The 26187-nt window shown below is 38.1% G+C and overlaps 1 protein-coding gene across 7 annotated transcripts in view; it reads right to left on the bottom strand.

Moving 5' to 3' along the window:
• The window catches only part of SLC4A4 (solute carrier family 4 member 4), a 368998-nt gene that overhangs the window by 66602 nt on the left and 276209 nt on the right, over nt 1-26187 (bottom strand). For all 7 annotated transcript variants that reach the window (XM_055434873.2, XM_055434874.2, XM_088836384.1 and 4 more), the window contains 2 exons: nt 17678-17811; nt 9586-9857 (listed from right to left, as the gene is read on the bottom strand). In XM_055434873.2, coding sequence (XP_055290848.2) covers nt 9586-9857; nt 17678-17811 — 406 coding nt within the window. The remainder of the gene's footprint in view (nt 1-9585; nt 9858-17677; nt 17812-26187) is intronic.

The raw sequence follows: 26187 nt of genomic DNA, 5'->3' as shown, positions 1-26187 counted from the left end.
GCACTTCTATAAATACATATTGGCAAAATATGGTTGAGCCCAAAATAAGATTAAAAATAAATTTCTATAAGCTCACAGGCGAGAAAATGATCAATTCCAATTGGGAATTTGGTCTACAAGAGCCCTTGATCACCACTTGGATCCAGACATATAAAATGCAAATATTTTGGCAACCAACTGCAGAATGATCTGTGCAAAAAGAATCTGTAATATCCTTAAATAGGATTCTGGAAAGGTGAAACGGAAAAGCCAAAACATTGTATTCTGCGTCTCACTATTTGCTCAGCACCACAGCTTATGAGCAAAGAACACTTTGCCCTAGGAACCTGGCTAATTTAGAATGAGCTAGTTATCATTGGGATAGTCTGTGTCCCATAGTTGGTTTCAGGTAATTTACACAGCTTGGTCATTTTATGTTCCTTTGATCCTCTTTTCTGTGTATCAAATGCTAACTGATCCTCTGGAATGGAGAAAGGAACATAGATAGTAATAGACATTTAAAAATGTGTCTGTCACACAGATGACCAACGGGTACATGAAAAGATGCTCGACATAGCTAATTATTAGAGAAAGGCAAATCAAAACTACAAAGAGGTACCACCTCACACTGGTCAGAATGGCTGTTATTAAAAAATACTGGAGTGGGTTGCCATTTCCTACTCCAGGGGATCTTCCAAACCCAGGGATCAAACCTGCATCTCTGGCAGCTTCTGCACTGGCAGGAGGATTCTTCACCATTAGTGCCACCTGGGAAGTCATTAAAAAGTCTACAAATAATAAATGCTGGAGAGGAAAACCTTCCTACATCGTTGGTGGGAATGTAAATTGGCACAGACACTATGGGAAACAATTTGGAGGTTCCTCAAACAACTAAAAACAGAGTTGGCATATAACTGTAGTCCCTTTCCTGTGCACATATCCAGTGAAAGTGAAAGTCACTCAGTCGTGTCTGACTCTTTGCAACCCCATAGACTTTACAGTCCATGGAATTCTCCAGGCCAGAATACTGGAGTGGGTAGCCTTTCCCTTCTGCAGGAGATCTTCCCAACCCAGGTATTGAACCCAGGTCTCGAACCCAGGTCTCCCACATTGCAGGCAGATCCTTTATCACCTGAGCTACCAGGGAAGCTGTGCACATTTCCAAACAAAACTATAATTCAAAAAGATACATGTACGCCAATGTTGACTGTAGCATTATTTACAAGACATGGAAAAACCTAAATGGCCATTGATAGATCAATATAGAAAATGTGATACAATGGAATACTACTCAGCCATAAAAAGAATGAAAATACCATTTGCTGCAATATGAATGAACCTAGATATCATCACCCTAAGTGAAGGAAATCAGGAAGAGGAAAGCGAATACCATATGATACCACTTATATGTGGAATCTAAAATATGACACAACTGAAATTATTTATAAAACAGAAACAAACACAGACACGGAGAACACGTTTGTGGTTACCAAGTGGGAGGGAGAGTGGAGGAGGGAAGGACTGGGAGTTTGGGGATAGCAGATACAAAGTATTACATAGAGAATAGATAAGCAACAAGCTCCTCCTGCATAGCACAGGGAACTGTATTCAGTATTCTGTGATAAACCAAAATGGAATATGCAAAAGAATGTGTGTGTATATATATATATATTTATACAACAGAATCACTTTGTTGTACAGTAGAAATTAACACACTATAAATCAACTATGTATCAATAAAATGTGTTGCATTTGAAAGGCACTTAGAGAATGTTAGTCAAATCTGAATTTGTATCTTCAACCTAGCTTCTTAGGGGGGAACTGATTAACTTGCTCTGAATAAGAAAAAATTTAACAATATCCTCCATGATAATGAAATTTTAATGCTGTATTCCATTCCATTTAAGCAACATCTTAAGGCAAGAGTAACTGGGAAATGAGTACAGAATAAAGCTGAATAAGTTTCTTGCCTGTATGGTCATGTCAGATTTATTTAAGGGTTCTGAAAAACTTGAGCACATGAGTGCCTCTTGATAACTCACATATTTATGGTTTAAGTGTCCAAATCAATAAAAGGGCAAACACAGATTTTCAAGGATGACAAAGTGAAGGAGGAAAACTGGGAGGAGTAACTTTTGGAAAATTATCTGTCATTATCCCAGCCTGAAGTCTTAAAATTAACAGAAAGTTTTTATTCACTATTTCTTGTTATTATCCTTTATTTTCCTGTGTTAACCAGCCTCATGCTTGAGATTTTCAAGGTCAATGGACAAGTTTAAGTTATGATGCTCTTTATTCCATGAACACTATTCACATACTCACTTATGATGTTGCCCTGGAGCTGAGCTACTATCTGGTATTAAGCTGGATATATTCAGCCACTACTTTCACAAAAACTTCTCTCTCATCCCCACCCATCTTTACATCTCAGTATACATAAGACATTATTCTGGGGGTACATTTTCCTAGTCTGGATTTTACACAAACCCAAAGCTAGAGAATTATCCAGGTCTGGTGATTATCCAAAATCATTGCTTCTCCTTTTCTGATTCTTGCAAGGGTTATACAGATGCTACTGAAATATAAGCTAGGTCAGTTAAAGGAAATTAAAATGATGGGTCTTTCAAATGTCTATGGTTATCTCAAAAGACCATGTTACCACGAAAAACAAAATGTCAGCTGTGCTGGTAAAGTAGCGTGGCAAATGCAAACCTAAGCAAGACTATACCAGAAGGCTCTGCCGTTCCTCTTCAACCCTCAGACTACAATTTAAAACTACCTTATCTAAAGAGGGAATACCATATAATAAAAGTCAAACTGAATATAATATGATGCAGGTCATGGAAGATGAATTAGGATTACCTTTTATGTCCTAATTTTCTTTTAATGGGCTAACTATGAAGCACTTACATGCATATGTGCATGCTCAGTTGTGCTGGACTCTTTGCCACCCCGTGGACTACAGCCCACCAGGCTCCTCTGTCCATGAGATTCTCCAGGCAAGAACACTGGAGTGGGCTGCCGTTTCCTCCCCCAGGGAATCTTCCTGAATTGGGGATCAAACCCGCATCTCCTGTGTCTCCTGCATTTCCTTCACTGACTGTAAAATGGGACTGCAGGAGACAATGAGCCGGCAGTTCTTTTTTAATGGTTACGACGCACAGGTGCATAGCATTTGCTAAGATAATAGAAAAATTATACACACAAAAAATAGTAATAAAATTCCACTCCAGAGAGAACTGTTTTAGAGCATTTGGAAACCTCCTCAAGCTGTAAACAAAACCAAAGTGTGGCAATGGAAGCCATGCTTACTACCATCACTTGACTTGGTCTGGGAAAAGACCACATTTTACTTAGAAATACTAGACAGTAATGCACTGGGTGCCTGCGAGAGGTTTTATTCCTCTTCATCATTCATCCATTATTAAGCATGTTCTCCCTGGAACAGTCAACAGTGAATCAATAAAATATATCCCTTCTGTTAAGAGTAAAGTATCCTCTCTGTCCCCTTGAGGCTATTTTTCTTGAATATCTAATTTGCTTGTCATATTTAACAAGCCTTTTTTTCTCTCCAGATACAAAACCAACACCTGCTCAGAAGATTTATTTTGACCCTTTCCAAAACATTAACCATGCCCTTAGGTGTATAGTCAGTGCCACCCTTGACACACTAGGCAAATGAAGACAGGTATTACAGTAGAAATTTATTTCTAAAGTCGAGGTCAGATGTATTTCTGACCTTATTCATTCTAAAGGTAATTAACACTATCTTAAAAGTAAGTTTTATAAAAAGCAACGCACACGTGAGGGAGCATGAGTTCTACTTCATTGCAAGTAGCACAATTCTTAAGCAATGACTAGAGACTTAGTGAATTTTTGTTGATGGCAGAAGGGGAAGGGGAAAAAAGGCAGAAGAAAGAAGAAAAGGAGTGGGGAAAAAAGGGAGTCAAGTCTACTTCCTGGTCCCTATTTATAGAATTCTAGCATTTACATTTTTGAATAGATAGTTTCTTCTTAAAGGAACTAAACATCTCATCTCTGGGGCTTGAAAGCCTTTTTCTACGTGACTATGTATAGTGTACAACACTTCTGTAGTCTTGAGATTCAGGAGAACAGTAGTAAATGATCTAACTATGATGCACTGAACTTCTGAACATTTTTTTCTAACAATTTTGCTACAATGTTTCATATTTATCTACAACAGTTCCTTGGTTTTTGTTTGTTTGTTGGTAAGCTTCCAGTGGAAGCCTAGTCAGAGTCCTTTTCTAGGAAATTTCAGAGGAAGTTAAATGCTTGAATCCCTTTGAAAGAATACAACTAAAAGATTTAACTGCTGGGGCATCTTTTGTGGGATAATGGGAATGAGAAAAAGAACAAAATTTTACTCAGTGTCTATTATGAGCCAACTAATTTTACATGTACTGTTTCATTTAATCCTTATAGTAACCTCTAAGAGTAGGTACAATTACTAACCTGGCTCACAGGTTATGAGACAAAGAGATTAGGAAATTAGCTTGGTCCAAGATCACACTGCTAGCTAGAGCTAAAATTCAAACTCCAACACACTCTGATTTACACTTTATCACACTGACAATTTTTTAAATTGGGATTTTGGTGACAAAACACTATAAGTTGCCTTTCAACTGAATATGTTTCAGTTTTTACTTTGGCCTTTTTAAAAAAAATGTATTGAAGTAATAGCTGCTTTGTACTTCCCAAGTGGCGCTAGTTGCTAAGAACCCACCTGCTGGTTTAGGAGACATGAGATGTGGGTTCGATCCCTGGGTCAAGAAGATCACCTGGAGGAGGGTACAGCAACCCACTCCAGTATTCTTGCCTGAAGAATCCCATGGAGATGGAGTCTGGCGGGCGAGTCAGACATGACTGAAGCAACTTAGCAGCAGCAGCACAGTTGCTTTACAATGTGTTGTTAGTTTCTTTTGTACAGCAAAGTGAAACAACTATACATATAATACAGTCCCTCTGTTTTGGATTTCCTTCCCATTTAGGTCACTACAGAGCACTGAGGAGAGTCCCCTGAACTACAGGTTAAGGAACTAACTTATAGGTTCTCATTAGTTATCTATTTTATACATAGCATCAATCAGGCATATATGTCAATCCTAATCACCCAATTCTTCCCACTTTGGGTTTTCTAAATTATCTTCTTCCTTATACATCTCTGCAATGTAACCATCAAGGCATAGTAGGAAACAGAACACCTATTACCTCTACATTAATTAATAACTACCATATTTCTAAGAAAAGTGAATGTAAGCACAAAAGCCATGTGCTAAAAACCTAATGTGTCCCACGGCTAACTTCCCTCTTAGCAACTGAAGACTGAGGTTCCCTAGTCTTTCAATATGTGAGAAGCTGAGTATACGACTTAGGTTTACTGAGCAGCAGATGGGGGCAGGAAGAAAGGAGGAAAAGGTGCCTTAAGAAATGGAAACTCAGGAAGTGATAAAGTTTTATGGAAGCAAGTGAGAACAAGAAAGATCAGGTAGGGAGGAGAAAGAGCTGTCTTCACAAAGCACCAAAAAAAACCCCACAATGTTACTGTGGCCATGAAAATAGTTTTCTTAGTGATTAAATGACCCTGATTTCCTTTCCTGTAAAATCATTTCTTAGTTTGCAGGATCACGACTCCATCTGCGCAGTTGCTGGTTCATTGTTACAGACTGCACCAGTGTTGAAAAACAAGTCATCCGCCAGTTTAAATATTATTGACTCATTGATTGAATTCTTTTACTAGGAGTGCATGTTGCGATGAAAGGCCAGTCTTTTGTTGTTTTTAGAACACTTACTCTAGCTGTACATGCAACTGTATTATTCTTTTACTGTTGGTTTTCAGTTTGTTGTCGAATTACTAAATGTATTGTGGGTCTATGTAGTGTTCTATCAAAAAGTATTAAGGCTGTGAGAGAAATACACAATCATTAATCTTAAAAGTTTTGTAAAACATGAGATTGTCCTGGAAATGCATTTGCCTTTATCCACACCAGAAACAGATTTCATCTCCATGTGTGTGTGTGTTACTCAGTTGTGTCCAAATCCTTACAATCCCATGAACTGTAGCCCGCCATACTCCTCTGTCCGTGGGATTCTCCAGGAAAGAATACTAGAGTGGATTGCCATGCCCTTCTCCAGGTGATCATCCTGACCCAGGGATTGAATCCTGGTCTCCTGCATTAGCATGCAGATTCTTGACTGTTTGAGCCATGGAGGAAGCCTATACTCCCTCACATTTATGTACGTACCTTCCATGAGTGCCACTTATCTGAATGACTCTAAAACTAAGGGGTGCAAGCAACAGTCTTGTTGCAAAATGAGCCAACTGTGCAACGACATTTGCTTAGAAGGGAAGGTGATGAAGACTGGTTTGTTTGTCCTATTGTTCATACTTACAAACCCTAAATTTTAATAACAAAACAATTATAATGGTTGTTAAATGGCTAACATTTGATTACTTATTAGAAACTGTCCTAAATATTCTATAATGCCTCATTTTTTTCCTTCAAAACAATTCTATAAGGTAGGCGGTATTATTAACCCCATTTTACACATGAGGAAGGTGAGGCAAAGCGACCTTGGAGAAAGGAACTTGTCCAGTCACACACAGGGCCTTAGCCAAGCAGGACTTGAACACAAGATTTTCCAACTTCAAAGTCCTGCTACCCTACTTTACTGGTACCCCATAGAGGTAGTGGGAATTGTCAGAATCCTTCCAAGACAAAAACTAGCTATTTAAGACAGGCTTTTTACACAACCGAGGGGAAACACGTCAAAGGAAGAATTATCACCACTTCAGCCAGCACTTGCTATACATGGATAAAATCGGTTCAAGCCTCAATACCAGTGTCTCAAGAAAACAGAGATCCTTCCTGAAAGGAAAATTACATGTAAAATCTTTGTTGTATTTTTCAGTGGAAATGCATTCAGGTATGTCTTCCTGGTTCCAAATGACCTACTCCACCAGCATCCAATTAAAACAATACATGCAAGTTTTTCCGTTAGCCTCAGGTCGGTGTGGGGCTGACACTAGGGAGATCTTTGTGGCAGGTGTGCTGACAAAGCCCTCATCTGGCTTTACGAATACTTCAAACCTTAACACAGCTGGTAGCAATTTTTTTCCTCTAGAAATTCTTAACATACGATTACTCAGAATGCCTAAAAAAGTCAGCATACAGACTTTTCCACAAGTAAAGAGACATATAAATGCATAGAAATAAATAAGTAGAAAGGAAAGTCCAAAATCCCACCATAAAATATGTCTATGATCCAGTATTTTGCACATGTGTAGTTTAGACTTCACCTCAAAGTCTAGGATGCATGATTAAAAGAGGTCTTATCACCTCCTCTCCTAGGAAGCATTCTAACACTTGTGTAACGGTAATACACGCCTTCTGGGTTTCTCTGGGGAGCATACTTAATTGATTCTAATCTTATCTATCACGTATTGTTTACTCTTTCCAAGCGTTTTTTAAGTTCTGAAGTACTTCTAAACAGTGTACATCTTAACGGTAATAGGCCTTTATATCTACCGCATTCATGTTGCCTGAATCTTTAAATTTCCACTTTTTACTTGTTTCTCCTTGCTTTTATGCATAGGGTTTATTTTAATGTGAACTGACTTTCCTTAAAAAGAGAAAAAGAAACCATAAGTGCAAAGCCCAACAAGGCCCCATCTTCTCACCAGTGTCACTGACCGACCCATTTGTAGCGAGAGGCTGCTCTTTTTCATCTCTCAAGATGCATATTGGTCTTGTAAGATTTCTCCACCAAAATGGTACAGAACAATGCAGATACATCACCAAAATATCTGAGTCATAGGACACAGCCTGCACAGGCACTGAAACTCTTTATAGGATCTTGCTGAGTTTTTAAAAATTCGTAAGCATTAATCATTCTAGTCTATAATATAACCATGTTTGTTTTATTGTGACTAGTAAGAGGTTTTTCCTTAGACTCTATAGATAAAAGTCGCTAGTACATGAATGTGTCCAACTTTTAATGGGCTTCCCTGGTGGCTGAGTGGTTAAGAATCTGCCTGCAATGCAGAAGACCGGGGTTTGATCCCTGGGTTGGAAAGATCCCCTGGAGAAGGGAATGGCAACCCGCTCCGGTATTCTGGCCTGGAGAATTCCATGGACAGAGGAGCCTGGTGGGCTATACAGTCCAAAGGGTCGCAAAGAATCAGACACAACCGAGCAACTAACACCTTGAGTCTGACTTGCCCTACTCAAACCCAGGCGTACAAAACCCTCAAAACGCTGCTGTGCTTCTGGTGCTATTAGATCTTACTCAAAAAAGCATGGATCGTGCACTACTTTTTATTTTAAGCTAATGTAGCTAATGTTACAACCAAGGACCACTACGGCTATTAGCATTAATTGTCTGACACAAATGTTTACTCCTCATTTTAGGGTGCTGTGTTGGTCACTCAGTCATTTTTCACTCTTTACAACCCCATAGACTGCAGCCCACCAGACTCCTCTGTTCATGGGGATTCTCTAGGCCAGAATACTGGAGTGGGTTGCCATGCTCTCCTCCAGGGGATCTTTCCAACCCAGGGATCGAACCCAGGTTTCCTGCATTGCTGGCAGATTCTTTGCCATCTGAGCCACCAGGAAAGCCTCATTTGACTAAAGCAGATGTTAAAGCAACTTAACCCGAAGTGACGCTTTTTCCCCAAATGCCGTCCATATTATAAAATATGATGAATTCTATAATTCCAAAGAAAAAGTTCCAAGAAAAGAGTCAAAGAAAAATAATTCCAAGAAAAAATTCCAAAGACCAAATTTAGCACTTTTTTTGTGATGAAGTTCTTATGCTGACTCAGGTTTAGCAAGATGGATATGAAAGTGCTAGGTTTTATAGAATCATATTCTTTACTAAGAAGTTACTTTTACATCTTTCCTATCGCTAGAATATAAATCTTCTCCAAGACCATAATATTCTTCTTTTATTTCTTTTGTTCCTTCTTTCCCTTTCCTTTCTTATTTACATTGTTTAGCACAGATGAACTATAAAGCTCTATTTTATCACGAGGTGATTCTAGTCTGAATTATTTTTTAATTTCTTGCTTCAAATTATATAAAGTGAATTAATATTTATTCTGTAAGTTTAAAATAATCTACCTAGAATTTAATTAAGAAGGAGATTCCTATAGAAATAAGGAAGCAGCGAAATAAGGAACAGAAGCTCAAGAGGACTAGGTTCGTCTGGTCCTTATATCTGTCATAGAGATACAAAGATCAAGAATAATATACACAAAATTATTTCTCACCTATCAAAGATGATCAAGAATAAGGTACACAAAACTTCCTTGCAAATTCTGTCACTTGAGTTAGTTTCAAAGTACTGAGCTAGTGTGAATGTACATTCACATTCCAGAGCTCCTGGTTACACCTCCTGGTTGAATCACATGGCTAAGACACCTCAGGCAAAGAGACTATAAATTCAGCTGCATGGTTTCTCAGAGAAAATAAAATAAAACGCTTTTCTGAGGATCATAATACCAGGTTGAAAGTTTGCATGCACGGAGCCTCTGGCTTCCTCCAAACACAAGGTAAGCATAAACACTAAGTATGATGTTCTGACCTGGGTCAGGCGGCATACAAACACAGGAAAATTGAGTATTGTAGCCCACTTTGAAGTTGGAGTTGATGGGGTAGTAATCAGCTAGCTTGATCATCTTCTTAAAAGCATCGTAGATAAAAATGAAGCTAATCAGAGAAGAAAAGCCCTCTTCAGTGAAGCGAGTGAAGTACTGAACCAGGAAGCTGGCATCAGTGGCTACTAAAATGAGACACAGAAAGGCCGACCAGAGGCCGATCCAAAGGCGAAACTCCAAATAGTCAAAATTATGGTCCCTGGAAAGAAGAAAAAAAGGTATTTAGACTCCTCCTCCATGGAACACAAACTGCAATACAAAACTATCAAAAGACTGTACAGTGATTGTTAAAAATATAAGATCACTTATAGCTATTAGATATAAAGATCATTCTTAATTTTATCCAGGAAGCAATACTTTTAGGATTTGGCCTAATGACACTAGCCTAAGAAATAATTTCAGGTGTTTGAGAAAAGCACAACGAAAGTAATCGTACCATTTGAATGTAAATGACCCATTAATTTTCTTCTTGTATTGATTCTTTTATCATTATACACTGTCCTTTATCATTCTTTATGGTCTTTGTTTTAAAGTCTATTTTGTCTGATATGAATACTGTGACCCCCACTTTCTTGTCATTTCTGTCTGCATGAAATATCTTTCTCTAACCCCTCACTCAATCTTCTCATTTGAAATGATGATTCCCTAGGTAAGAAAATAAACAGTTTGAAAGCGTAACACTGGTACCTAGCACATGTTCAATAAATGTTTTGTGAGCTTTCTGGTTAAGGAAGACACTAAGAAAGTATTTTCTCTTCCCCAAGTCATCAAAGTCTACTGAGAAAGACAAACTGATAAACATAATCACACCACAAAATACTAAGTGATACCTAAAGTTCCCACAGAGTGTCACAGAAGTGGGACTAATTTGGGCTCGGCGAGGTGGTGGGGATAGATAATCCTGCAGAAAAAACTAAAAGTATTTAAGGGTAAGCAAGAACTTTTGAGATAGGCCAGGGAGGTTCAGGTCAGGAAGACGAAAAAGAGTGCTCAAGGAGACACGTGGCATGAACGGCATGCAATGCCCCTTGTGAACTGAGTGTCACCAATACAGGGAGATGGATCAAATGAATTTGAGTCAGCTGTAGTGATGTGGACGAACCTAGAGCCTATTATACAGAGTAAAGTAAATCAGAAAGAGAAAAGCAAATATCACATATTAATGGATATATAAGGAGTCTAGAAAAATAGTATTAATGAACCTATTTGCAGGGAAGGAATGGAGATGCAGAAGTAGAGAATGGACTTATGGACACAGCTGGGGAAGAAGAGGGTAGACCAAATTGAGAAAGTAATATTGACATATATATACTGCTGCTGCTGCTAAGTTGCTTCAGTCGTGTCCGACTCTGTGTGACCCCATAGATGGAAGCCCACCAGGCTCCCCCGTCCCTGGTATTCTCCAGGCAAGAACACTGGAGTGGGCTGCCATTTCATTCTCCAATGTGTGAAAGTGAAAAGTGAAAGTGAAGTCGCTCAGTGGTGTCCGACCCTTAGCGACCCCACGGACTGCAGCCCAGCATATCAGGTATAAAATAGATAACTAGTTGGAAGCTGCTGTATACACAAGGAACCCAGCCTGGTGCTCTGTGATGACCTAGAGGAGTGCGATGGGAGCAGGGAGGGAGCTCAAGAGGGAGAGGACATATATACATAGATATATATAAAATATATAGTTATGATTGATTCCCGCTATTATACAGCAGAAACCAACACAACACTGTAAAGCAACTGTCCTCCAATTAAAAAGTAAAAATAAACAAATGATTCAATATTTAAAAAAAGAATAGGATGCCTCCATTTAAGTAGGCCTTTATTCAATACCCTTTTCACTTCTTACAAGTGAATTAGTTCAAGATTCATATTTAGGAAAACATGGGTCAAATGTTGACATTTTACCATTTCACACTCATTATTTTACAATTATGTGGACAGTGAATTAAAACAGGTTTTTTTTATCATCATTTGCAATGAAAAAAACAGATAGTGGTAATCACATTTCTTGTATGAGAAAAAATAAATCAAGGATCACGCATGCTTAAAGCTCTATGGCTTTCTTTTTATACCATGAGTTTCTAATAACTGACAACTACATATTTTAATACTTCCCCAAAGACATCATGTCAACATGTCCACTACCAACAGCCTAGAATAGGCCACCAAGAAGCCTTTCCCTGATTCTTGTAAGAACCTCCTTACTAATATCCATGCTTGCCCTACTCAAAGCTGTTTTCCACATCGCAGTCAAAATAACCTTTTCAAATGTAAATCAAATGTCCTAGTTTAAAGTCTTTTGGTGGCTTTGCACTGCTCTTAGAATAAAAATTCAAATTCTCTTCCTAACACAATGTCTGGTGTATAAAAGGGTTCAAATAAAGCCATACCTGAAGGCTACAACTTGACAGAAAGTTACTGACACTGGTTTATGAGCTATTACAGGTAACCAAGTGATGACCAACCAAAACTTTTACTGAATATTAGAATTAAAAGTTGCTTGATTTCATATGTCAACTGGACTCAGGTATTGGGTCATACATTATTCTGGGTGTTTAAGGGTGGTTTGGGTAAGGTTAACATTTAAATTGGTAAACCTGAGTAAAGAAGATTGCCTTCCATAATAAGAGTGTGCTGCATCCAGTCAGTTCTTCAACTGAAAAGAACAAAAAGACCAGCTTCCCTCAAGCAAGAGAAGACTCTCCGGCAGACAGACTGCCCTTGGACTTGATCAATAACATAGGCTCTGTCTAGTTCTCCAGCGGAAGGCCTTGGAGCTGGAACATAAGTTCTCCTGCGTCTTCAGGTTGCTAGGCCACCTCGCAGGTTTTGGATGATGGCCTCTAGAACTGTGTGAGCCAATTAGTTATGATAAATCTCTTATAGATGAATATACACATTGTATTGGTTCTGCTTTTCTGGAGAATCCTGATTAATCACTAAGTGGTCACATGTGCCTTACTTTGTGGATGAAGATACCAAGGCCAATGGAAACTAAGCCATTTATCCAATGTCAAGGCTTTAATGGCAAAGCTGGACCAGAAACCAATTCTCTGTACTACTGGACAGGTCCTTTTAAAAATTACAGCGTGGTTCTTCCTGTTCAATTTATATTCAGTGTGTGGTGTATGTGTGTTTAAAAATTACAGCGTGGTTCTTCCTGTTCAATTTATATTCAGTGTGTGTGTGTGTTTGTGTTAGTTGCTCAGTCATGTCTGACTCTTTGTGACCCCATGGACTTAGCCCATCAGGCTTCTCTGTCCATGGAATTCTCCAGGCAAGAATACTAGAATGAGTTGCCATTTCCTGCTCCAGGGGATCTCCCTGACCCAGGGATTAACTTTGGGTCTCCCGCATTGCAGGCGGATTCTTTACCATCTGAGCTACCAGGGAAGCCCTAGCACATGGTAGAGTGGGCCTTAAAGTCACCGTCCTCTATTTCCTTCTTATCAAATTACACACATTCAAATATATTACCAAAGCAGGAGATTAGTAACACTTGGGTATAAATTATCTTCTACAGATTTCCCAAAATCTTTCTAAAGACGTCTTTGCCATTCCTTCACAGTCCCCTCCATGTCTGGAACCCCAGTGTTGAATCCTATGCATGTCTTTCTGAGATAAGTAGACTCTAGAAAAAGCTAAATTCTAGGAATTTACAGTATAATTTACATTATCACACAATGAGTCAGAGCTTAGAAACAATTTTATTACTTCTGCGTCAACAGACATTTTCCTTAAAACAAAGTTTCCAACAATTACCTAGTTTTGCTTTCCTAAAAAGATTAAAATTAGAACAATCCTCAATGTTTTCTAAGAATGCTAGTGTTTGTTTACAGAATTGATGTTTACAGGACAGGATAAGAAATAATCTAGTCATCAGCTAATGGTCAGGAACACTATCAGTTTGAGTACAAAGGGGAAAAATACATGTATAAACTTGAATCTTAGGACCTAAACAGGATACCCAAAACAGCTCCTCTAAAATACTTAAATATTCCCAGAGTGTCTCTGTAAGAATAACCCAAATAAATTCACTAATACCAATCACTCCATTAGGAAAGTGATATGTTTACAGCAGCAAGAAGAAAGAGGAATAAAAAGATGAGAAACTTTAAACAAGCCGATCAACAGTAATGACTACAATAAAAGGCAATGTTAACGTCCAATAAGACTATCAGGCCCCGTGATGCCAAGTTTAAAGAGCAATTAAATTATAAAAAGTTATAAGCTATAAAAAGGAAAATGATAGTAGAGACCAAAGAAACTATGGTGAGTTAAAAGGACAAAATCAGTGTACATTTTTTTGGTAACACTCAATGTTTCTAGAAATTTACATGATACTTTTGAGCAGCAGAAACCCAAGGATACAGGAAAACTGAAGAATTCACCTTTGAAGCATGTTTCAGAAATCAGTCACTAACAAATATAAACTCCCTAAACTGAATGAATAAATCCAGGTACTTAATAGGAGACAATAATAATTTGAAGGTTTACAAGTAAACTGCTCAAATAATATAAGAAATAAATTAATAAATGAGCAAATGAAAAATAGGATAAATTCCAACTTTAATCATGAAGTTTCTATATGACTTAGACCACACTGCTTAAACTCCCTTCAGATTTCTCCTAGAAGAAAAGGAAAAGGAATCCAATTCTCTATTATTGGGATTGTTGTTGTTGTTTAGTTGTAAATCATGTCCAACTCTTTTCCAACTCAATGGACTATGGCCCACCGGGCTCCTCTGTCCATGGGATTTCCCAGGCCAGAATACTGGAATGGGTTGCCTTTTCCTTCTCCAGGGGATCTTCCTGACCTAGAGATCAAACCCATGCCTCCTGCATTGGCAGGCAAGTTCTTTACCACTGAGCCATGAGGGAAGCCCATTACTGAAATACAGTGGGTAAAAATAGTTCAAATGAGATTGCAGAATTGGAGAAACAAAACTATGTGTGTTTTGGAAAGTTGTGAGCTATTCTTTCATTTTGTTACTAATTTTAAAAAGTGACAGCATATCTTTCATATGCCTTTTTATGGTTTTCCAGTTGATAAGGCAAATATTAAATCCTATATTCCAAGTCAGAGATAAATCTGTGGATTATTTGGAGTTACTGTTTGAGTCCACTAAACTCACAAAACAAGAATTTATCTATTTCTCAAAAAAAAAAGAAGGTAAAATATGATGGGGAAAACCTGGGCAAAAGATAGTAAAACACTTTCTTTACTGAAGGACTTCTCAGATCCCTTAGTAAACTGAAGGGTAAAGTGAACTGAACTGAAAAGTGAATTATCAACAGGGGAATATAATAAATAATGTACAGCACTTCCTAGACTTATTAGTATCACAGATTTTTCTTTTTCATTGAGAATCTAATGGAACTAGTAAATGATGAAACACACTTTGGGAAACAGTGGTCTGCACAAATACTCTGTATCTAGACATATCAGCACTGCTGTTACCATATGTAAGCAAATTATATAGCACTGTGAATAAAAGAATAAGGTTTGCCACATAAGTGTCATATGTTGCTCCCTGATGGATTTAAAGCACAGTTTCTCAAATGTGTCTTGTTGCTTTACAGCTATTTGCAGATAAATCACTTGAAACTATGTTTACCTTTCCAATGATGACGAAACAGAAGGGAAAATGAGAAAGGAACTTGCTTATTAGCAAAAGGAAATAATCTCAATCCTACAATTATTTAAAGCAAACCAGGGTGCAAACATTTTCTGTAGATTAAGGCTCTGATCACATTGCATACAATAAATCTTTCTGCAAAGGTTGCACATTTGTCCCTGTTTATAGTACGTGCTTGTTTAATCTTCCCACAAAGGCTTTCTTGTCTCACACGATGTTTTCTTAAACATATGAAAGTTGTTTGACTCTTTTGATAAACTGACAGGAGCAGAATTTTTTCCAATGGTCTCCTGAGAATTATAACGGAGGAATTTGTGGTAAAGATCTACAGAGAACATAACACTACTTAAAATTTGAAGCTTTAAATGCTTGGAAGACCTTCAATTTTTGCCCTCAACCCAGTTTTCAAAACGCTTGTTTTAAATTCTCATTCCCTCCTCTCTCGTGATCACTTTTGACAGCATATATGGTTTCTTTCTTTTTCTTTTCTTTTAATAATTTTATCTTTCTAAGTTGATTTTTTAAGATTTTATTTATCTATTTATTAGTTATTTATGACGGCACTGTTGCTGTGCAAGGGCTTTCTCTAGTAGTGGAGCACAGGCTCTAGGTACATGGGCTTAGTAGCTGTGGTGAATGGGCTTAATGGCTCCAAGGCATGTGGGCTCTTCCTGGACTACGGATCAAACTCGTGTGCCCTGCATTGGCAGGCAGAGTCTTAACCACTGGAACACCAAGGAAGTCCCCACACAATTTCAAAGCCTACTATTTGAGTCCTTAATCTACAAGGCATTAAGTGGGTTATAACATTTCTAACATTAAAATCCTAAAACTGTGTAACAGTAGAAGTATATGGAAATTCCAATAAGGAATGCTAGCAAGCCATATGAAGTTCTGCAATCTATCTCTGTACTGAGATCTGCCAGTAAAGGCAGTTCTCTCTCAGAGGTATCAAGTTCATTAGAAAGAAGCTGGAATTCCCAATTTGATTTTGAAGCCATTTGTGCGCTAATGTGGCTATTTAGATAATTTTGTTAATTCAATTTTCCCCATCATAAAATGATCCATCAATTTCTAAAAGAAAATACTGGTACCACAATTGCCAAGCCCATTAGTAATGTCGAGTGATTCCACAAGAGGTTCAGGCTCTGGAGTCAGAAAGCAGGGATTCAAATCCCTGCCCTGCCAACGACTGGCTGATACAACCATCAGCAATTTATTACCTACTCTGTGCCTGCTTTCTCATCGATAAAACAGGATATAGTCCCTACTTCTCAGCACTGCTACAAGAAATAAATGAGGGCATACATGTAATGCACTTAGGATAATACTTGGAACATGGCCAAGCACTCAATAGATGTTAGCTGTTACTCAGCTGATTCTAGAAATCTATCATTAGTTAAGAATACAGGAATGGGGTTTAGGAGCAGTGGACCACAGGAGCACCCGGCCTCTTCATAGACAAGCTATGCCACCTTGAACAAGTCACTTCACTTCTCCAGTGTCAGCCAGGATCATAGCAGGAAACAGAAGGCAACCTCGATGGGATTCTGAGGAAAACTTTTAAGATGGGAACTATTTACAGAGGAATGAGTAACAAAAATGCCAAGGTTCTCAGGCACTAGAGATGTCAGGAAGCAGTTTCTAACCCCGTCCCATCCCCAACAGCTTAGAAAGGCCAAGGAAAGAAGAGTCACCAGAGCCTGGTGAGGGCAGAGCCAGGGTGGGGGAGCCACTGGATGGAACAAGCCACTGCCAGACTGCCCGGGAGAGCAGTGACTGAGCGGGGTTGGGGAAGCAGACACACCCTGACCTCTCAGCCTTCCTGTGCTCCTGAAGCTCTGCTTTAGCCAAACCCAACAGGAAGCCAGAGGGCAGAGGAGCCTGTGTGCTGGGGTCCACCAGTGTCAGCCTCCAGAGGCACAAAGCAGGACAATAAGGCAGAGGAAAATGGGGGAGGGGGAGAGGTAATACGACAGAGGGACCGCCACCAAATCAAATGTTAACACCTGCTGGGTGACTCCATCTCTGAGATTGATCTCCAGATGCTAAAATTTCCAAATTCCACTTAACTACTATTCTGGACAGGCTTCCCTGGTGGCTCAGACAGTAAAGAATCCACCTGCAATGCAGGAGACCTGGGTTTGATCCCTGGAGATAACAGAGGGTCACAAAGATCCTCTGGAGAAGGGAATGGCAATCCACTCCAGTACTCTCGCCTGGAGAATCCCATGGACAGAGAAGCCTGGTGGACTACAGCCCACGGGGTTGCAAAGAGTCAGACACGACTGAGGAACTTCCAGTTCACTATTTCGTGCTCTATCTAGACTGTGAATGTTCTACAACTCAACAACTCTAATTTATAATTTGATATCTATATACATACTTGCTGAAATTAAATAGAAGCCTCTCAAAAACGAGAACAGGTCCTGTGCTGCTCAAAATAGTGAGTGGTTGACCAGCAAAGAGGCAAAAGATGGCTCCAGAGACAGCGGTGCCCAGGAAACTCTCCAACACGCCCTAATAGAAAGAAAACAGAGGTGTTAATAGAAACATGCCTTATTTTTTTTCATGTGTCATGTCACTAGCAGAATTAAACCACATGAGCATGCTATTTCGAGGGCTGTCACAAACATATCAAACAAATGTAAAGAATATTGATTTTAACCAATATGGATATCCCCTTCTATTTCACACACATATGATTTAGCCATTCCTGCCTATTCCAAGGGTTGAATTGCTCCTAAGTACTATGACTGTAATGACTAGCGGTTGACTACAGAAGGCAAAGGGTGACTCCAATACTCATTAAAAAAATATTAATTGACGCTTCCATATATAAAATCACACTATACAATCCCACCAAGTGTGTAGAAGTGACTTAGTACTTCTGGTGTTGCTCTCTCTGTGGTTACTTTCATTATTTGTTTTAGCTGAATTTCACTTTGCACACAGCACGTACTTATAACCAGCTATACTTTATGCACAATAGCTATTTTCTATAGAGGAAAGCTTTTTAAGAGGAAAGGAGAGCAAAGACAATAGAAGAAAATGATTTGCCCTCTATCCTGCAGTCTCTAAGATATAAATTCCAAAAAATATTCTACTGAATATTCATTGTCTAGTGTAAATGTCCACAAGAGCTGCAAATTACTTTCTCTCTAGAGGTAATAAATGCGTGGGAACATGAGTAACTAAACCTTTGTGGCTAAGTCACCCTGTAGATGTATCTCTGAGAATCAACCCATATTGCTCCTTAGCATAATAAGAACAAAGGATTATAAATATACATATATACATACACATATATATAATATCATATAATCATATAATGTATACATATACTGTATACATTATAAATATATTTCTTTTAAAATTGATTTACAGAACTTTAAGTGGTATCCCCACTAAAAAGCCATCCCAGGAGACTCTTATTATGATTACTTGAAATATTTTTTAATGTGGCTTTAGAGCTAGTAATATTCTCTTCAGAATGACATTAACAATAGTACACTCTTCTCTTTTAAGGGTAGGGTTCAACTGGGAAAACACAAAAATCCTTTAGCACAGCACTATGTAATAATGAGGTTCGGCTGGATATGACATAAAAAAGCAAGAGTTGACAAGTAAAAAAGACTAGATCCTCACACAGTGTGCAGACACATTCTAAATACCTCAGTACACCTACTTTTGTCCAAGATGTTTAGGTCTGAAGTCTGGCAGGTGAGTGTTTCAAGAGGACCCTATTTACATAAACTCTATTGCATGGCCGAAGGGCACCATCTTGTTATTTACAGCCTTTGCACACATAATCATTGTATCCAGCTCATTCTTCCTAGGGGAGCAGCAAGCAGAATGATAAACAAAGCCAGTAGAACCAGGCTGCATTTATGCAGAGAAGAGCGAAAAAGGTTTCCCAGTGCCCACTAAATAGTATCAGTCTTGATCTCTTATCCCCGAAGATATTGAGTTTCAGGGGGTTAAATGATATGCACAAATCCATGCTCACTGTGGCACAAGTCTTTGAAGTATGGTTATCTGCCCAACTACTACTGCATCCTTGGCAAAGGGAAAAGGTATGCATGCGGCTGGGATTTTCTCAGACTTGCACTTTTTTTACCTCCTGTGCATTGATACTGGGCTTTTTATGTCTTTGTCATTTACCTTTTTGTGTGCATGCGCTTTATTTTAGTGTGTGTGACATAAAAGAGTAGGGATAGAAGGCTCCTCATGGCAGGACAAGCCATGCTCTGAGCACAGGTGACAGGTGAAGTGCCACTGCACCATTCTCTCTCAAGTATGGATGAGTGACTATTTCTCATCGCTACTGCAGGATCAAACTAAAGCACACAGCCTGGTTGTAAGAGAGAACACAGTGAAAAAAGGAGGAATATGAGATAAAGAATACTCTATTTGATCTGATGGACTTCCCAGGTGGCTCAGCAGTAAAGAATCTGCCTGCCAATGTGGAAGATGCAGATTTGATCTCTGGGTCTGGAAGATCCTCTGGAGGAGGAAATGGCTACCGATTCCAGTATTCTTGCCAGGAAAATCCTATGGACACAGGAGCCTGGCAGGCTCCATAGGGTTGTAAAAGAGTTAAATATGACTCAGTAACTAAATAACAACAACAACAAATTTGATTTCATGTAGTTATTAACCTCTGTGAGGGGCAAGAGCAAGGTTTCCAGCATCATCTGTATTTCTCTTTCCCTCATCATGCTATACACCATTCCCCACATGCTCTCCAGGCACCCAGGACTAAAGGAACCTAAGAAGACGCCCAAATCACACCCTAGGTCCCGCTTATCAAAGGCCAACAGCCATGACTGCTCATCCAATAAAGATAGCAACTAATCTCTTCCAGAAAACAGCTTTGATTTATGGAAAGTCATGTGATCGTTAAAAAGGTAAGATTATTTTTATTTCAGGACTTGATCCTTTGCTAAGTGCTACAGTTTCCATTTGTTGCTGACAATTTTAAAACAGCGACAGATGATTTATTATACACATTACACTGGAAACTTGCTTAAACTCAAGAGGTGTTTCCAGTGTTTCTGAGAAAAGAACTATTTTCATCACATTTTGACATGCTGCTCTTGACAATACAGAAATTTTAAAAAATAATCTCATGCAATGAATAACTTTAACTAGAATTTAAAGCAATTTGTAAAGTGAACTATCAAAAAAGCCCTTTTTTGATGTATTATAGTCAGTGTTCATGAATATAAAAGGGAAATAATGTATGGATATGTGCATTTTTAATAGCTATGGCTCATAAAAACACTTCTACATCTGATTCCCCACAGAGGAACACACTCCCTAGCAATTCATGAGAATGTAATGTACGTGGCTGAACTCTGAGGGGGGCAGAATCAGGTGTAGCAAAGCACTCCAGCTCCATTTTGATTTGGTTTTTATTTTATTCCATTTCTGATCAGATGATACCCACCGCACAACAGAGGAAGGAACAAACAACTTGCCCTCGGAAAACCCAGAGACTGGACCCTGTTCTGCCACCAAAGAGCTGATGACCTTGGGAATGTCACTTAATCTTTGTCAATTACAGTTTCTTCATGTAGGAGAAAAACATCGAGGCATAGTACCCATACTGTACTGTATAAAAATGGACTCTAGAGTCAGATCACCTCAAGTTGACATCCAGACTGTATACCATTTACTCTGTAATGACTTAAACAGGTTACTTAACCTCTCTGTGCCTTGTAACATGAACATCAGATTAGATAATGTGTCTAATGTTTATCACAGTCATTGATAGATGTGTTTTTGATGAACAGTAACATACACATCAGTCCCTGATGCTGGGAAAGATGGAGGGCAGAAGAAGAAGAGGGCAACACAGGATGAGATGGCCAGATGGCATCACCGATGCGATGGACATGAACTTGGGTAAACTTCAGGAGAAGGTGAGGGACAGAGAGGCCTGTCATGCTATAGTCCGTGGGGTCGCAAAGAGCTGGACACACGGGGTGACTATACAACAACAACATACACATAATGAATCTACTCAGATAAGAGATGAAGAGGCTGAACTAGGTCTTTTCCAAGGTCTCCTCCAGGTGGCTCAGCACAAACAGCAGGTCTTGGAGTCAGGGATATCGGACGTTAATCTCAGCTCCACTACTTATGAACTTCTCTAAATCCTAATTCTCTCCTCTGGAAAATCAACGGCTATTTCACAGGATAATTATTTGGACTGAATATGATAATACCATATAAAAAGCTAAGAATAAAGTAGAGAGACGATAAGATGCTGGTTTTCTTTTCTTCCTGCTTCCCGTCTCCTTCTTCCCAATCTGTCTCAATTACTTCTCTCTCTTTCAACAGAGGAAGGAGATGGAGAGTGACAGTCAATAGGAGTGACAGGAAAAGATGAAGATTACTCCTCAGATGAAAAGAGGGCAAAAGCTCTAGATTCTCAGTGTTTCCCAGGGTTTAGGTGTGCTGTTCAGTCATGTCCAATTCTGCAACCCCATGTGCTACAGCTCTCTAGGTTCCTCTGTCCGTGGAATTTTACAGGCAAGAATATTGGAGTGAGTTGTCATGTCCTACTCCAGGGCATCTTCCCAGGGATCAAACTCAGCTCTCTGTGTCTCCTACCCTGGCAAGTGGATTCTTCACCACTAGCACCACCTGGAATCCACAGAAGCCTTAGACGGCAATGTTACAGCCACTGATCTCGTTGCTTCTTTTCATTCCTTGTAGTATCAAACACACGGAATCAACAACCATAATAAAACAAAATGATTTATTTCCCTTTATAGCAATGAAAGTCCAAATCCACATGTAAAACAATTTGTGAACATTTTTCTGTCACACGAGGGTATAACGTTAAACCAAAGATGGTCCTTGTTTTATAGAAGGGCCAAGAAGTCAACTGAAATCTCAGAAAGATCAAGCATAAAAGAAACTTGAGGGAGGGAGGTTCAGGAGGGAGGGAACATATGTATACCTATGGCTGATTCATGTTGATGTATGGCAGAAACCAACGCAATACTGTAAAGCAATAATCCTCTAATTACAAATAAATAAACTTTAAAAAGTGATAAGAACATGAAAAAAAGGAAGAAATCTCACCATAGGAGCAAGATAGAAAAAAAAATCCAACCACAACTGGTAGCACCAGCATTTTGTCTGTAAGCTACTCATGATAAGTCAAGGACATCACACCTGTCATGGCTAACATAAAGCAAATGCATTCAAGATGATAACATATTCAACATTTATGCTCTCAAGTTTGACTTTATCGCAATTTAGTACATTTAATATCTTCATATAACACTAAAGAATGACCTTTGTTGTTTTATGTCCTCTTTATTAAGAAATATATTACTTGGATTAATAATTAACCCCAAACTGCCTTAAAATACAAAAGATTTTCTATCTCTTTGACAATTATCAACCAAGTAAAATGAGAAAAGAATATTTTGGGGGCAAAAATGCTAAAATATTCACCAACATTATTGTTAGATTTCAAGACTTTAAAAAATAATGTCTGCTAACCATAAAAAGAAATTTCAGCCTGTGTTGGTTGTAATCTATTGAAACTGTGTAGAATGTTGATCAATAAATTAAACTTCTCTAGCATTTGAATCTGAAATTTAGCCAAGAAAAATGATGCAGCCTAATGACTCTTAAACATGGCCATTGGAAATAAGCAAACAAACCTGAATTAGCTGCAGGAGTTTGATGCCAGATCCCCAATGTAAAGCCACAAGATCAAAAATAAGTGATGAGATGATGCAAGTACCTAAATCAAACTTGAGTCACACGAAAAATATCTGGGACGGTTGTTTTTGTTTGTTTTGCTTTTTGTTTTTTAGGGAAAAGAAATACTGAATTTTTATTTCCACTTTGGGCTTCCCAGGTGACTTTGTGGTAAAGAATCTGCCTGTCAGTGCATGAGCACAGGAGAGACATGTGGGAAAGATTCCCTGGAGAAGGAGAAGGAAATGGCAACCCACTCCAGTATTCTTGCCTGGAGAATCCCATGGACAGAGGAGCCTGTCGGGCTTTTGCATGAGGTTGCAAAAGAGTCAGACATGACTGAGAAACTAAATACATCTTCACTTTGAACAACTAAATCAAGATCTCCAAAGATCAGGTCCCAGGAATCCTGGGACAGGATTTCAAAGTTCCCAAACTGATTTTTATATGGTCCAAATTTGAGGTGCACCCGAATGGCAATCTTCCTTCTTCTATCAAAATAAGAACTACCTGCTAGCATGGTTAATGACCAGCAGTTACACAGACCATTCATCTACACTAGGAAGGAAGAATGGATACACAGCCCTCATTTTTTACTTCACCTGTGTAGCTACAGACTATAAATCAATGATTTTTCTCCTGACAGATCACAGCTGCCGAATCCTTAGTGTGCCATCTCTGCCTAAAAGTGCTTTGTCGTCATAAACAGGATTTCTGTTTACACTGCCCAGCAGGAACAGAAAAAAGGAGGCAAGACTTGAAAAACAAATTCTCTCTCTGCTTGAAGAAAAGTATGAGCCAAAATCTCTACTAAAGAGCTTCAGTTCCAAGTCCAAATGAATGGATAGCAAGAAAGGGAGGCTTTACAATATTGTTTTGTTTGAAGAACTGTGAATATGTATCTAGATCCTCTGAAGTGTCCAAACATCAAATACCAGTATAACCTTACACAAAAATTAAGTCCAGATGGATGAAAAATGTAAATGAAAACATAAAAGAATTAAGATATGTGGGTAAATATTTTTCTAATCTTGGGGTGGGGAAACTGCTCTAAATATATCATGAATATAATAAACTATAAAAGACTGAAGATTTTAACTACATAAGAATTGAGAGCTTTATCCCAAAAGAAATCATAAATAAGGTTAAAAGATATATAGCAGATCTAGGAAAAATACATTTGTGATATTTCTGACAAGCAAAGGGAAAATATCCTTATTATACAAAGAGTTCTTATAAGCCAATGAGAAAAAATGAATGCCCCAAAGAGAAATATCCCAAGTGTACAAATATAAAGACACATAAGTAAGCAATAAGTATGGAAGGATATTACCTTTCACTAAAAATCAAAGAAATGTAAATGGAATAAAAATGAGCCGTCATTTTTAAGACACAATGACAAAAATGAGAATATGAGACAAATTCTGTTTTTGCAAGAAGGTGAGCAAGTCAGCTCTCTTGTTCATTACTGTTAGAAGTTTAAAGTATACCTTTGTGAAGTGTAACCTGAAATCAATATCAAAAATAAAATAAGTATATACTGCAATCACATTCTGCTAAGAATTTAGCTAAAGAGGTAATGACAAAGAAGGAAAGTGGAGTTAAGCACCAAGATTGTTTACAAATGAAAAGACTGAAAAAAAACTAAAAGTCCACTAATAGAGAATTTATTAAGTAAATTATAGCACATACACCAATGTATAAAGAAATGCAGCCATTAAAAATGCTGTGTTCAAGACCCATATTGAGGTGGAAAGACTTCCTTGAAATGCTAGTTACATATATGATTGCATATATGATCTCATTTACAGGAAATCCTATACAGTGAACTGTTTACACAAGCATTGCAAGACACAAAAAGATATTCATGAACAGGTTAATAATGATTACTCCTGGGTCACGGATTTAAGGGCAAAACGATCTTCTATGCAGTGTTTCTGTACTATTTGAATTTCATACAATGCTTAATTTTATCTTATTCAAAAGAAAGCAATTTCAAAATGATTTCAAGCTAAACACAAAATATTTTTTATAATTTAGCATTGTTTGGGATCTTCACCACTGCTCAAATGACCATCATTTTCTGACCACCAAGAAAACAGAGTTGACAAAGGTGATACACATGAAAAAAACAACCAAATATTTTTCTGCTAAATAGAATTTGGTAAAACAAAAAAACAAACTTCAATCAAATAGGATTCATTCAAAACTTATACATAAAATGAAGCAAATTATCTAAAGTTAAAGTTTCTTCCAGGGAAAAGAAATGAACAACATACCCTGGAGGCATGTAAACAGTGCAGTGCCCTTTACTTTGTAACTGAATACACATTTATTGTTTTCTTACCAACACAACCTAATTGGATCATTCCAACAGACAACCCTGCCCAAACTGGAATGTTTATGGTGCAGATTAACACATCACCTTCTATTTCCATTTTAAGGAAGAAATGCACTTTGGTACCAAAGTGTAACATTCAGGAAAGATGAAATTATTATAGTTTTCATGCAGTAAAGTAATTATCAGTTGCTTTAATCGTGCTGTTACAAATTGCGCATGATGCTTCGTAAAGAAGTGTCTATCTTATTGAGGAATATCATATATGAGTAAGAAATGATACATTTCCAACTTAAGCAGGTTGATCGAATATTCTCAGCACAGCAGTATGTTAAAATAAAACCTCAAAGTTGGAGATGCCAAATTTATATTTATAAATGTTCCTTATTATGAAACATGTTCCCTTAAAATGTGCTCTGTTAGGCTCCATAAATATCACAAAATTCAACAAATTCTAAAATCCTAAAAATCTTACTGTCTTCTTTTACTAAAAGGTTTGTGAAAATAGGATTATATTTATTCCTGAAAAAAATTTAAATGACTTTCTTCACTCAGTCTTCACTCTAGACTGTACTCAGTCATTCACAACCAACAACAATTTAAATTAAAGCTCTTCTCTGTGTTCCATTAAGCTAAGAAGGACAGCTTTTAAATGACAAAGACTTGCCACAAAGTATCAAAACAGTGTTCCTTATATCGGTATCTTACCCACAGACTAACCTATTCATAAATATTTGTTAAATCGACATTTAACAATTTAATTAATAGAACAGTATACCCACTTGGCAAAAAAGAATATAAATCTAATGCAATGAGTTCACATGCCTGGT

This window comes from Moschus berezovskii, chromosome 5 (genome assembly GCF_049115385.1).
Source record: "Moschus berezovskii isolate FMDL1 chromosome 5, NW_MosBer_1.0, whole genome shotgun sequence".
In the NCBI taxonomy this organism is placed as follows: domain Eukaryota; kingdom Metazoa; phylum Chordata; class Mammalia; order Artiodactyla; family Moschidae; genus Moschus; species Moschus berezovskii.
The sequence above is the reverse complement of the archived record's forward strand: the minus strand, read 5'-3'. Positions and strand labels throughout refer to the sequence as shown.